This window comes from Maylandia zebra, linkage group LG14 (genome assembly GCF_041146795.1).
Source record: "Maylandia zebra isolate NMK-2024a linkage group LG14, Mzebra_GT3a, whole genome shotgun sequence".
Classification (NCBI taxonomy): domain Eukaryota; kingdom Metazoa; phylum Chordata; class Actinopteri; order Cichliformes; family Cichlidae; genus Maylandia; species Maylandia zebra.
In genome coordinates, this window is record NC_135180.1 from 16,248,413 (window position 1) to 16,263,702 (window position 15,290).

Sequence of the window (15,290 nt, forward strand, 5' to 3'; positions counted from 1 at the left end):
GGTTTAAAGTGACCAGAAACAATCGTTTTTGTTAGAGTTTGTTTAAGAAATCAGTCTGAACTGTTCCTTTGGGAGACTTAGTTTTACAGATTTTATCCAACACACACACACACACACACTCTGAGTGAAAAATATTCTGCTGTGCACACTGAGCTTTAGGCCCCCTGAAGACTTTTTTTAAACACATGCTGTGGTGATGCGCACATGCGGCACAGCAGACATGTCCTCTCAAACAGCTGGACAATCATGGTCACATTATAAAACATACCAAATAAGGATCTATATCCTTTAAGTCACCACCACATGATATTCAATGCTCACATAAGAATTGTTTTCCTCTCAAAGACCTCAGTGTAGCACCAACCACTCACTGTTGTAATATTAATGTTATATGCAACTTCTACGTGAACACTGGACTTCACACGATCCCTCTCAAAGGGTAGCCGCAGATCACCAAAAGAATGAAGAAACAGTATTAATTACTTCACTCGGACCAACTTACTTTATATAAAATAAATGACTAACACCATAGCACTCCGTGGCAAATGATTGTAACCAAAATAAGCACACAAACTACATTTCCAGCTACTGGCTAAAATGCTTTAGTTTAAAAAAAAAGAAAGAAAAAAAAGATCGCAAGGACACAAAAAGGTGAACTAGGAAGACACCCGGTCTTTACTGAACCTTACAAAATCCAACTTTGGACAGCTCTAGAAAAGATTATGTGGTCAGTGAAAAAGGTGAAAGAACAAATAGGGTAGTCTGTCCTTACTGATGAGCAAATCAGTGAGAACTGAAAAATGGAAATGAAGGGAGAGTGTACAAAGCTTTGTTATAGCTTCTTGTTTCCTATACACATATAAATAAGGTCAGTTACGTGATTTGTGGGTTTAATGCACGCGTAAAGACATTGCTGTAAGTACACAGTAAGACCAAGGTGAGAGTTGAGGTTTATAATTGAAGTGTGAGGCGAACTTAATAACAAGGCAATCTCTTTATGAAACACGATAAAAATGGCTAAAAACGTAAGAATGGTCATATTTTACTTCTATACATCTGGCAACAAAAAGTTAACAATTTGGATGGCAAGATGGAGTCTGAGATGATGCGAGCCGGGGATCGAACCCGCATCCCTGCTCTGTGGCTATAACTAATATTATTACAGTTAAAAAGTACTGGGTGGCCTATTTCTCTTCACTGGATTCGTTGGATGCGACAACATCCAGTTTTATAACTTTCTCACAAACAGCCTCTGTCTCCGAGAGCGAGTGGCAAACTGGACAGGAACAGCAAGTGTATTATTGTGATGATCATGATTAGACTCGTTGTCTTCTCACAGCCATGTGGGAAATATAGTCTGCATTCATTCCGAATTACGGCGCGTCGTCCCTGCGGGGTAATCAGCGATCTGTTTACTCGGTTTATTCAATAAAAACTCGACAGAAGTTGTAAATTATTGACGCGCGTTGTTTCTTATTCCGCTTGTTAGACCTCTCAATGATCCTCGAAGCAGGTAACGATACAGCCAACCTCGACAATCCACCGACAACAGAAAGTGTGACATGTTTCATCAAGGTCTGACTTTACCTTTTGTGATTCTCCGTCGCCGACTTCCACAAACTTATCCGTGCACTCGGCTGTCAGACACACACGCAGCCAGGCTGAGAGGATAACTTCACAGACGATCCTCCATGCTTACAGGTAAAACAAATCCGGTGACGTCTCCTGCTTTGCTGGCACAGCCGAACAACAAACTCAAATCAATGCATCTCGGAGGCGGAGATCCGTTACTTCACGGATGAGAGCCGCAGAGAGCACACCACTGAGCGGTGACCTATCAGTGTCTGGCCAAACACCATTAATGACCTCCCTCCTTTTAACCTCTTAGTGGCAATCTACGTTTCTCCGTCTACATCTGCATGCTTCTATGTAACGTTATTTTGGGCTGTAACGTTCATGCATATGGAGAATATTCAGGAGATCCTCTAAATAACCGAAGCAGGTTATTATTTCTGTTATTCAGTCAGGACAAATTGTTTCATCTGCAATGTGCACATGTAAAACTACTGAAAACAGCTGTAGCCCAGCAAAGTTTTAGTCTTTTATTAATTTAGAGGTTTTAATTGGCTTATGAGACACAACAATGCTGAAAAAATAATGCAAATGTGGCTCCATCGTCTTTAATATGACACACACAGATCATCACTGGCACAAACGACCAGTTTTTGGTTGTCACATAACTTTAAAACAATTAACATGTTTTATTAAGTAGTATTTATATCCTACCTAAAAGTTCTAACCTTTGTTGTGTCATCACAGGCCATTCATCCTATAAAGTAATCCAACAGGTATCCTGTTGCTCAAAAAGCATTCAGAGGCAGAACATCGAGCAACATCCAAAGTCCATGTTCGCTTTACCTGTTCATTTTCACGTGAAACAGAAGCACAATAGAAGAAGATTACAGTCAACTCGTTATGTCTCGTATCATGAGGTCTGACCTTCTCTGCCTCCTTGGGAACAAAAGATTAAAGGTTACGGACAAACAATGTGGGCAGTCCGTCTGCCAGCGTCTGCTCAAACGGTGTGTGTTTACTGTATGCATTTGTGCGTTTCCACACATTCCACAGAAAGAGTGTGACTTTTTTCTGTGGCCTCGTGCATGCAAAAGACTATTTGTTTCTGTCTGGCAGAAACAATTTGCTTCTTGGATTCTGTGGACAGCCGAAACAATGTTTCTATTGATTAGAGAGTGACAGAGGAAGAAAGAGAGAGAGAAAAAGACAGGCAGTCCAACAGATGAGACAGAGACAAATCTACTGTAACTATCTGATTACAGTCGACACCATTCACTGTCAAAAGGGCAAAAAGCTTCTGGGAAAGCTGACTGGAAACACTCAGATCTGTCAGTTTGCTAAGTGGGCTGCAAATGGCCTTTCTATCACGGTGATACTGTGTACAGATTTATAATATATTTGCACTAATATTTTTGTATTTCCCAAAGACTTATTCAAATTTCTGTAGATTCTACCTTTTTGTTTTTTAATTTAATCATTTCTCTGCAATTTCTTTCCATGGAAAAACACAGATCTTTTAATCCCATCTTGCCTAGAAAAATAAGGGGAGTAAAATCAGCCATGTGTGATGTTATGTATGCAACATCTACTTGCATGAAGTTCAGTCTAATGCCTCGAGCCAGAGAAGTATGGTACATATAGGAAATTAGTCTCACAGGTGAAAATCACCTAATGAAATTAAGACAGCAAAGTAAATCAAATACTTGACTTAAGGGTGATTTATTAGGGCAGGGATAGCTCAGTAGGTAGAGTGGTGGCCCCTGATCGCAAGGTCGGGGGTTCGGTTCCCCTGAACAGCCACCCTGAGGTACCCCTGAGCAAGGTACCGTCTCTACACACTGCTCCCCGGGCGCCCAATGGCTGCCCACTGCTTCACTGAGTGAATGGGTTAAATGCAGAGAGGAATTTCCCCACAGGGATCAATAAAGTACACTTACTTTCTTTCTTAACTGCAGCAAATTTACACTAAACTGGAAAAAAATTGAATGTTTATTGAAGCGTCCGACAATAAAAACAAACAAACTAGATATTAATTTGCATATATGAATTTTAATTTGTATCATATCTGCTACATCTGGCATTTTCACTGGAAAAAAATCAATCACACTGATGATGTTGAAGTTTAATAAACTCACAAAAACAGTTTGTAGAGTGTAGAGTGCACTACTCCCTTCTCACAATTATGAATTATGAATGCAAAGTGTCACAGACTGTTGCTACATATAGTGATACCGATCATGATTTTATTCCCATTTTAGAGGAAAAGGATGGTCGAGGGAGCTGTAGCACCTGCCTCACTTTACACAAAACTTAACACTGTTATTTTGTCTTCTGTCCATGTATGTGCTAATGAGTCTATTCAAGATGACCTGATGACTTTGACATACCCTTTAATGTCACAACTCACTGCTTTGCTGGGTAGAAATTTGTCACTTCCTTTCAACTTTATCTCTTCATCTCTTCTCCTCTTGCTATACCCGCTTATCTGATTAATGTTTTATCATTTTTGTTGCCTTGGATGTCAGCTAGTTTAACTAAATTTCTAGTGTGGTGAGCAGTGTGATTTTATATATACATTAGATGTAGTAAATTAATGTGTATAATGATACTGGACCACCATGTGGCACTGGATAATTCTGTTTGTTTATGTGTGAAAAGAAAGAATGCAAAAGAAAAACCCTGAGCAGGAGAAAGTAAGAAAAACTCTGGCACAGTGGTATTAAGTCTGCAGACCTTACAATCATGGTATAGTAAGTACACTGTAAAACAACTAGCAATTGTTGATCTCAGTAAACATTTTCAGATTTATTCAGAAATAAAAACATCATCTTATAGTTGAACTAATAGGTTTTTTCAAAGCTGTATAGCAACGATTTCTGAGTTACACAGAAGACTACTACAAAAGCAGACTGCCAAAGCCACAGATAACACTTCAATTGTTGGGGCACAGTTCAAACAAAAAATCAAAAGGTTTTAATGACAGGCCTGATCATTGGTTCATGGTTGCATCATGAATTGCATGATACGATGATCGCATCATCTTATGAATAATCTGTAAAGATCATAACATTCATTTTACTCAATAACAGCTCCAGGTATGCATCTAGTTAAGAGAAGATGAACTGTGACGTGATGTTGCAATCATTTCAGCAAGCTAACAGCCGCTGTGAACTGACAAGTTCAATCTTTAAAACTTTAGGCTTTTAAGTGACACTTTAAGTGACAATTACATATATTTTAATCAAATTTCAAAATAGGAAATTTAGTAGGAGTTGAAATATACTCAAAATTTCATTCAACAGTATAATATAACACACCTATGTTTAAATAGCATTCCTTAAACGCAACTATAGCAACATGAATAACCTAGTTTTGCCCACGTAAAGTGATAGAGCTTTCATTATACAGTGGTTAATTATAAGTGCTTTTCTACTCTACTTGAGCTCTCAGAGTGCTTTGTACAACTTGTCTCATTCACCTGTCACACACATTGATACAAGCACATTATTTCCATACATGCTCTCCATCAAGCATTCACACACACATTCAAACTCTGATGGATGCACTGGGGAGCAACTTGATGTTCAGTATCTTGCTTGAAGATACTTTGACATGAAGACTGGAACAGCAGCCAGGAACTGAACCATCATCATCAGCTATTTTTGAGTTTTCTGGGCTCCCCTTTTTTCATGCAGTATACAGTATGCTCTAGAATGATATCTTTCACTCACTATTTGACAGATCCAGAAGAATGTTATTTTTTCCTCCCGCCCCCTCAAAAAAAAAAAGAAAACAAAAAACAGCTGATTCATGAAAAGACTCCCCTGCATTTGTTTGTACAAGATATGAGGTAATGAACATACAGAACAAGTGTGGGGTAGAGACAATTTGGCTTAGTTTCCATGGCAACAATGGGAAGATGAATGACTGATCACTGCTATAATTAATAACATTAACATCAGATTATTAAAGTTTGCTCACTAATTTGATTTCCTTGACAAATAGTTTTAAATTATCTGTGTTTCAATAAATAACTTTAGCAGTATGTTTTTGCTGACGACATCCTTAATGCACTGTTTACTTCTTCATGTCAGAGGAGGTTTTGCTTTCCCTCTTGAGTACAAGTACATACGCACGCAAAACTACAAAACTACACATACGCACAAATGAATGATAATCAAATTCCAGAAAGTAATTATGACTGGTATGATTTTGCAGTCAGGAAATCATATGCTTGCTGCCACTTCAGAGTGTGTGTGAATTACACCCAGAGCTTCTAAAGATGAACGTGAAAATCTGCCAAACCTTGCATACCTCTTTAATGTCAGTCTGTGGTTTAAGGTTTATCAATAATCCATGTCATTCATATCTATGGACATTCATTTGCAAATAAAGACAGATAACTGAAAATTTTGGCTATTAAAACAAGTGCATCAAATGGATACAGCTCCTCTACAATAACGCCACCAGTTCAGTCCGATGCGTCGCTGGACTATCACCTCCCTTCCTAGTTAGTGCTGGGGTCCACCAAGGGTCAGCTCTGTCACCCCTCCTCTTCATTCTATGTATGGATACCATCACGGCCAACCTCCAGTTACCTCATCCATGGTCTCTCCTCTTTGCCGATGATATTTTCCTTGCCAGCAAAGACAGAGAAGAGACCCAAACGACGACGCAACTCTGGAAGACCCGGCTCGATGAATATGGCATGCGGCTTAATACGAAAAAGACCGAATACCTGGAAGGAGGCCCCCAAACTGATGGCACCATCATAATTGACAACGAAGAGTTGAAGAAGACAGAAGAGTTCCGCTACTTGGGCTCAGTCATCAGCTACGATGGAAATATAACCTCCGATGTCCGAGCACGAATAAATGCAGCCTGGTTAAAATGGCGACAGGTCACTGGTGTCTTTTGCGACAGAAGAATGCCAGATCAACTCAAGGGAAAAATCTACAAAGCGGTGGTCCGCCCAGTAGCCCTGTATGGTTCTGCATGTTGGCCTGCATTGACCACACATGAACAGGCCCTAAACACCATGGAGATGCGCATGCTCCGATGGAGCCTGGAAATTACAAGACGGGACCGTGTTACAAACAAAGACATACGGAAACGACTAGGTGTAGCCCCAATTAAGGAAAAGATGCTCCAGTCCTGCCTGAGGTGGTATGGACACGTGATTCGAAGCGATGAGAACTCTGTAGCAAAAATGGCAATGATGATTGACCCAGAAGGATGCTGGCCTCGAGGCAGACCGAAGAAACGGTGGATGGACAAAATAAAGAAGGACATTAAGACTATCAACGCATCACCTGAGGACGCCTTGGACAGAACCAAATGGAGAAACCTTTGCCGAAGAGTGGACCCTGCACCAGCGGGAACAACGCCAGGATAAAGAAGAAAACAAGTGCAAAAGAATCATCTTTCAATTTTTAGGTTTTACACATCAGGATGCACACACACAAAAACAGTCTGCTCCAACAACACATGATATATTACACCACAATATTTTTATTTAACAACAATTCATCTAAAATGCAACCCAAACAGCTTGCCATGAACTTTCTGACAAAAAGTCTAAATGCAGTGTTTCCATAATTTGCATCTCGTCACTAAGTCTTTATGGAGCACGAGTGAATATGTGAGTTTCTAACGCACACAAATTGCTTCAACTAATCAAACTCATCCGACCGGGCAAACTCTAATTTCAAACATCCTGTTGTGGTGTCACAACATTGCCAAAGAAAAGAGATAAGTATTGCCTAAAAAAAAACAGATCCTCATCTCTTTCTGTTTTTTCATTTCCTTACACAGCACATTGCAGACCATAAATCCACAAGATTACAGCAAAACGTCATTTGGATGTTATGGCATGCCACGGTTATATATGAACAAGCTGTGGCTCTCTGGGTAACAGAATAAATTAGATTACTAAGTTTTTTTTTGGTTTGGTTTTCCTGACAGAGCCAATGTGTCTTCATGCTGGTTTCACTGTGCCTCTATAACAGTAGACTTTAGCATACTGGACTTTAAATCAGTTTAAGTACGACAACACAATGAAGCACCTCAGAGAGCGACGCTGCTTATTGTTCTGTGGTGCTGACACTCGATTGGCTTTTTCAAATTTCAGCTCTTCAGTCGCTTTGGAAGAGCTTTTGGCAGATTGGCTCCAGTTCTTTTCATCAACTGAATATGCTAAAACCTTTTTGATTTTTTTTTTTTGGATTTTTAGTGACAGAATGTTCGGCTGAGCTGTTGCTTCTACAACACTCTAAAAATATTCATCGATAGGAGCGCAGATCTCACATGTGAATGCTCAATATGTCCCTTTGGCTGTGTAGTTGTGCATTTTGTGGTTTTAGAGCAAAATGCAGAATTTATATGTAGACTCTATTTAAAAATTAGTTGTAAATGTAGCAGTGTTTACCTTTGCCTTTAACAATAATGCTGAAGACACTCATTCTGAGAAATCTTTGAACCTAATGCATTTTAGATGGGAAAGAATCAAAGAACAACTCACTGAATAAAACCGTTCAGTGTAAGTTAGGGATGCTATAAAGTCAGCTGGTAGGCAGAAGTTAGAGCTATTTCTGTTATCAGACAGATTGACTGTCTGATATATATATATATATATATATATATATATATATATATATATATATATATATATATGTTTATTAGGGGTGCAACGATATTCGTATCGATATTGAACCGTTCGATACAGTGCTTTCGGTTCGGTACGCATATGTATCGAACAATACAAAATTTGTAATTTATCTTATCAACTTTCCTTCTGACGATGCTGTCTGTGTTGAGCGCTCAGTGAATCTGCGTTTGACTACTCCGCCTAGGGTCGACAGTGCAGCCTAGGCGGAGTAGTCGAACCCAGATTCACTGAGCGCTCAACACAGACAGCATCGTCAGAAGGAAGAGCGCAGGGCAAGCTAGCGAGACAGAAGTTAAGCTCTCCTTACAACATGGACCTCCCCCACCCTCATTCAGATCTGGCGTTTGGAATTATTTTGGTTTTCATGTGACGTATGACCCTGAAGGTAAGTGAGTCATGGACTAAAGTAAAACAGTATGTTGGATGTGCCATGCAATGCTCAATTACATGGGTGGGAACTAGTGTGTTAGCGCAGTTAGCTCGTTAACGTGTTGGCCGTCTAGCCCCATGCACGGGGCGATCGGCGGTAGCTCGTTAACGGAGATTTGCCGTGTTGTGGCGTTAAGGTCATTTCAACGAGATTAACCTGAAAGCACTAGTGGGAACACAACGAATATGACTGCACATTTACGCCGACATCATCCTAGTGCAAAGACCAAAACAACAAGCATGCTACTAACTTTAGCCGAGTCATTTAGACAGCTGTTTAATATGTTGCTGAGAATATAGCCCAGAAGAAGCGGATAGTATAGCTTTTATTTTGGAAAGAGACATTTCTCTGTAATAAACTCTCTTTTCCAAAGATGAGTGATTCCTCAATCAGATACAGGGCTTGCAATATCGCTAGCCCGACGTCCCGGGGCTAGCGATTTTTTCAGTCGGGGTACTAAAATCCATCTCTGCCCTGCCCGTCGGGCTATTGTAGGAAGGAAAAATATATGTCAATGCTTTTGCATTCTTTCGGAAATGTAGCTGGGTAATTATGTCATTGGCATCGGTGAGCCACTGTCAATATGTGACATATTGAAATCGCGTTTGAATTTGCGCTTGTTTTTTTGCTTTCACTTTGCAATCGCGGAACTGTGTATAGAGAGCGACAGCACTGATCTGTGAGTGATGATAATTTGCGCACCAATTCCTCTGACATCGTCTTATTAATCGTTAGCTTACTATGCAAACATGACAAGTGAAATCTCCCGCAGCTTAAACATGTGAGAGGTTGATCGCGCAGAGAATCGCTGAGCTTATGTGAGTGCGTGTGTAAAAGCAGCAGGATTTATATTTGACTACGATGACCTGGATGACTGAGAACCTTCACAGACAGATATATATTTTAGTTCTGCTGAGCCAAATAAGACAGGTCAGGGTGAAGAAGTGACAGCCAAAGAAAAGCTTACCACAAAACGGAGAAGTTATGACAAATCAGACTATAAGGCAAAAAGAAAGTGCAGCTTTATGGTTTCATGGACAAAATAATTTCTGTGGCTGCAATATGACTAGCTAAATAACCAGGGCTGCACATAAGTGGTCCGCAGGTGCGCATTCGCTGTCAAAATAAAAAACACGCACAAGGGTTAGGGTTAAATTTAAAAACTGTACTTTTGAGTTAAAATATATATTTATAATTTTAATAAATGACAAATTAAAAAGGCATGAACATTTTTTTGTATCGAAAAAATATCGAACCGTGACACCAAAGTATCGAACCGAACCGAACCGTGAATTTTGTGTATCGTTGCACCCCTAATATATATATATATATATTTGGATTTAATAATCCAAAGATCAGTCGGTCTGACACATTGAATAACGGACAAATAGATGGTGTTATTGCACTACCAATCTCTATGTTGCTTTAGACTTGCCCATCAATGTTGCGGATATATTTAAGAACATGACAGATATGAAAATGTCATCACTGCAGCATTAACATTTTGTAGTAGGTTTGAGAGGAGGAAACTGGACTCCTCAGTCCAGTAGATATGCAAAAAAAGCTCCTCAGATGAGAAGCGAAACATCTTCAAGGAACTAAAGAAGTCTAGTTTCCTTCACTCAAACTACTAGGATCACCATGAATTGGATGACTGAAACCCTTCACCAGCTATTAAGGAAACATTAAGTAACTTTTTGTATCATGTTGTGTATCGCTGCTGGACGTCCCCCACTTATTCCAAAAGAACTTATCCAGCGAAAAAACTAAAGCTATGAAGTATATCAGAGAACAGCATTTACTTCAAATTGCTTAAAATTTAGGATCTCAGTCTTCAAATTCGTAGCTTCAGATTTTATGTGAAAACTGCCTTTTTGTGTCCATGTCTTAAAATATGTGGAATAAAAGTAAGCTTACTCTAGTTCCTTATGTCTATAGGAGGATGCTGATGATGTCTGTGTTGAGGCTTTGGCTGAGGAGGTGATGAAGATTTACGTGCTGGAGAACCAAGATGGGTCACTCAAACCTTGTGATGTAGGGATCGTTATTGAGGGCATAACTGTTCTCGGTAATCTCGGGATCTCAGCAGTGCCTGTTGCTATCTGTTGGGACTAGTCTATGCTGTGGATCTGAAATAAACCAACAATCTCAAATATTGCTTCGAGGTACTTCAAGAAGTGTTCCTGGAGCTGGATCCCGCAAACCTTTCAGCCAAGGTTCAGAGACTGAAGAATCACCTTGTGCATTGTAGATGACTACATTTCAGAAAATGGGACTTTTTGAATGGATATCCATCAAAAGGTTAATGCATTGCCTTGATGTGATGTGATTTCCATTATAGAGAAAGCATTTTTGGAATAACAAAATCTCAAATATGTCAAAAAAGCAAAGGGAATTGTTCTAAAAAATAACCATAACCTGAAAGATGTTTTTCATACAGGCCAGTAGCCTGAGGGAGGGTCTAAGCTTGTTCTTGTGTTATCACAGTTCTTGTGTAATTTACTAGGAGATGGAACATAAACCATGAGCCTTTTTCATTATTTTGAGTGCTGCCAGCATTGCTGCAGAGGTTGGAGGCGTGGAGGGTCAGCCTGTCAGTGCTCAGACCACACGCCACACACTACATCAAATGGCTATCGTCCCAGAAGAACTTCTCTGAAGATAATGCACAAGAAAGCCCACAAACAGTTTGCTGTAGACAAGCAGACTAAGGCCCTGGATTACCTGTGGTCTGATGAGACCAAGACAAACCTATTTGGGGTTTGTGGCGGCATCCAAGTGAGGAGTACAAGTGTGTCTTGCCTACAGTCAAGCATGGTGGTGGGATGTCATTGTTTTGGGCTGCATGACTGCTGCTGGTACCTGAGAGCTACAGTTAAAGGAGGTAACCATGAATGCCAACATGTACTGTGACATACTCAAGCAGAGCATGGTCCCAACCCTTCAGAAACAGGGTCATAGGACAGTATTCCAACATGATAACAACCCCAAACACACCCCCAAAAAGACCAGTGCCTTGCTAAATAAACTGAGTGTAAAAGTACTTGACTGCCCAAGCATGTCTCCAGACTTCAACCATATTGAGTTACTGAACTCAATTGAGTTATTTTGAGGTGACGGCAAATTTACTCTGTTATACAAGCTGTACACTGACTACATTACATTGTATCAAAGTGTCATATCTTCAGTGTTGTCCCATGAAAAGATATAACAAAATATTTATGTAGTCCCTTTTGTGAGATACTGTAAATGCAGGACTCGAAGGTAAATGAAAACTAACCTTTAACTAGTTTAAAAGCTCATGTACAAAAGTTGCAACATCCATACTCTTAACCAGAAGCATGAAGCACATGAGCGAATGAACACAGTAATGACAAACAGACACTCTGCCAAGGTCTGAACAGAGATCGAGGCTAAATATACAGGGAGTGCAGAATTATTAGGCAAGTTGTATTTTTGAGGAATAATGTTATTATTGAACAACAACCATGTTCTCAATGAACCCAAAAAACTCATTAATATCAAAGCTGAATGTTTTTGGAAGTAGTTTTTAGTTTGTTTTTAGTTTTAGCTATTTTAGGGGGATATCTGTATGTGCAGGTGACTATTACTGTGCATAATTATTAGGCAACTTAACAAAAAACAAATATATACCCATTTCAATTATTTATTTTTACCAGTGAAACCAATATAACATCTCCACATTCACAAATATACATTTCTGACATTCAAAAACAAAACAAAAACAAATCAGTGACCAATATAGCCACCTTTCTTTGCAAGGACACTCAAAAGCCTGCCATCCATGGATTCTGTCAGTGTTTTGATCTGTTCACCATCAACATTGCGTGCAGCAGCAACCACAGCCTCCCAGACACTGTTCAGAGAGGTGTACTGTTTTCCCTCCTTGTAAATCTCCCATTTGATGATGGACCACAGGTTCTCAATGGGGTTCAGATCAGGTGAACAAGGAGGCCATGTCATTAGTTTTTCTTCTTTTATACCCTTTCTTGCCAGCCATGCTGTGGAGTACTTGGACGCGTGTGATGGAGCATTGTCCTGCATGAAAATCATGTTTTTCTTGAAGGATGCAGACTTCTTCCTGTACCACTGCTTGAAGAAGGTGTCTTCCAGAAACTGGCAGTAGGACTGGGAGTTGAGCTTGACTCCATCCTCAACCCGAAAAGGCCCCACAAGCTCATCTTTGATGATACCAGCCCAAACCAGTACTCCACCTCCACCTTGCTGGCGTCTGAGTCGGACTGGAGCTCTCTGCCCTTTACCAATCCAGCCACGGGCCCATCCATCTGGCCCATCAAGACTCACTCTCATTTCATCAGTCCATAAAACCTTAGAAAAATCAGTCTTGAGATATTTCTTGGCCCAGTCTTGACGTTTCAGCTTGTGTGTCTTGTTCAGTGGTGGTCGTCTTTCAGCCTTTCTTACCTTGGCCATGTCTCTGAGTATTGCACATCTTGTGCTTTTGGGCACTCCAGTGATGTTGCAGCTCTGAAATATGGCCAAACTGGTGGCAAGTGGCATCTTGGCAGCTGCACGCTTGACTTTTCTCAGTTCATGGGCAGTTATTTTGCGCCTTGGTTTTTCCACACGCTTCTTGCGACCCTGTTGACTATTTTGAATGAAACGCTTGATTGTTCGATGATCACGCTTCAGAAGCTTTGCAATTTTGAGACTGCTGCATCCCTCTGCAAGATATCTCACTATTTTTGGCTTTTCTGAGCCTGTCAAGTCCTTCTTTTGACCCATTTTGCCTAATAATTATGCACACCTGATATACGGTGTTGATGTCATTAGACCACACCCCTTCTCATTACAGAGATGCACATCACCTAATATGCTTAATTGGTAGTAGGCTTTGGAGCCTATACAGCTTGGAGTAAGACAACATGCATGAAGAGGATGATGTGGACAAAATACTCATTTGCCTAATAATTCTGCACTCCCTGTATACATGAGGTAATTAGAGGGAGTGGAAACACCTGGGGAACTAGACACAGCAGAAACCAGTCAAGATGATGAGACAGGGGAAGAAAAACTTGAGGTAAGTGAAATGAGACTGGGGGAAGTAACTACATGGGGAAACACATGACAAAGATTGCAAGGCGCTGAGGAGGCAAGGAAAATCTGAAAACACAACACAAACATTTAATACTAATGAACCTCCAAGTCTACAAAACATAACACGCCCTACAAAAGAAAAGAAAACTCTAAACAGAAGCTAAACCAGTAAATATTAACTAAAACACTAAAACTCAAAATGATAAAATCAAAGGCGGTGACATCGTCTTTTTGCTTCTATCAGCTTACAGGCCCATGCAATGACGTTGCCTCCACCATGTCTGACAGATAATGCGACATGCTTCAGATCGCGAGCTGTTTTCTTTTCCTGTTATTTTATACAAGTTAATCATGGTTTCATCTGTCCACAGACCTTTTTCATAACTCTGCAGGCTTTTTTAAATCGCTGCAGTTCCTGAACAAAAATGCTTGTAAACCCCCTTAAATTAACACTATGTGTCTGCATTTAAATCACCTGAAGTGCAGATTCTCTACTGTTTGATTTAAAATCCATTGTGGTGTTGGCTTATTAAAAAATGCCAAAGAAACAACACAATATTTAAAATAAAGAAAAATCTTCAGAAATATAAAGGCCAAGAAAACAAAGCCTGAAATTACACCTATTTTTTTTTTATACTTGATATAAAATTGAATTATAAAGTCTTATTTCTCGGAGCTAGACGGATTAAGAACTCACCTTTCAGTCTTCAACACTCTGACTTATGCTCCACTTAGAGGGCTAATATTATGTGCTGCTGAACTGAAATGTGGGTTGTTTTCTTTGCTTCATTTCCGTCGAGTTAAAAAAACATTTAACTATTCAAGCTGTTGTTACTCACCCTGTTTATTCAAATGTTCTTGAGCATGCACTAGCCAATCAAATCATATTAGGCATATATATTAACTATCAAATGTGATGTTGCAACTAAGTTTTTTTAGATACAAGGTGCACAGTGTGAAATGCAATAAACTTATAAGACTTTGAAAATATCACAGTCTGTCGGTGTCTTAAGGCTTGGAGAGTTGTTGGTAATTTAGCTTTGGATATGTAGATGCAAACTGAGGATATAAGGTTGCTGTGCATATACTGTTAATAATATACAGAAAGGGAGTGATGCATAGGTTTTACAAGGCAATAAACTCAGCAACATGAAAGTACTAAGAATGTTTGATTACTTTGTGAGAACTTCATCAAAAAGGTCTCAAAGTGATGTTGCCCAGCTTGACATTTTCTAATATAAACGCTCATCATTTTCTACATCTGACATTTTTTCCATAATGTCCTTCGTAAACGTAAATCTCTCGCTATGCAGGTCCAGATGAAACTTGCTTCAAATGAGACCTTTGATAATAATAATATAAAAGAGGAATGTGTTTTCTGGATTTTTGGTTGATATTTTGTCTCTTGATGAAGAGGAAATTAGCATAAAATTAAGAAAAGATTCTTATTTTCCTTTTAAGTGAGCAAGCTTACAAATTATGTTAGAAACTACAAGAGAAGAAGCTGGTATAAATTACAAAACTTATATAAAAAGCTAA

The 15,290-nt window shown here is 39.5% G+C and overlaps 2 protein-coding genes across 7 annotated transcripts in view; one reads left to right on the top strand and one right to left on the bottom strand.

Annotated features, from left to right (window-relative positions):
• gramd1bb (GRAM domain containing 1Bb) overlaps positions 1-15,290 on the bottom strand; it is a 114,204-nt gene that overhangs the window by 89,433 nt on the left and 9,481 nt on the right. The gene's annotated exons all lie outside the window — the stretch shown is intronic.
• On the top strand, positions 6,014-6,970 carry LOC143421979 (uncharacterized). The gene has a single exon (XM_076892029.1). It carries the CDS (start codon positions 6,143-6,145, stop codon positions 6,968-6,970), a length of 828 nt encoding a protein of 275 aa, XP_076748144.1. The 5' UTR covers positions 6,014-6,142.

Bases quoted from the DNA above. Each gene is read 5' to 3' on its own strand.
- LOC143421979 (XM_076892029.1), top strand. From the start codon at position 6,143: ATGGATACCATCACGGCCAACCTCCAGTTACCTCATCCATGGTCTCTC.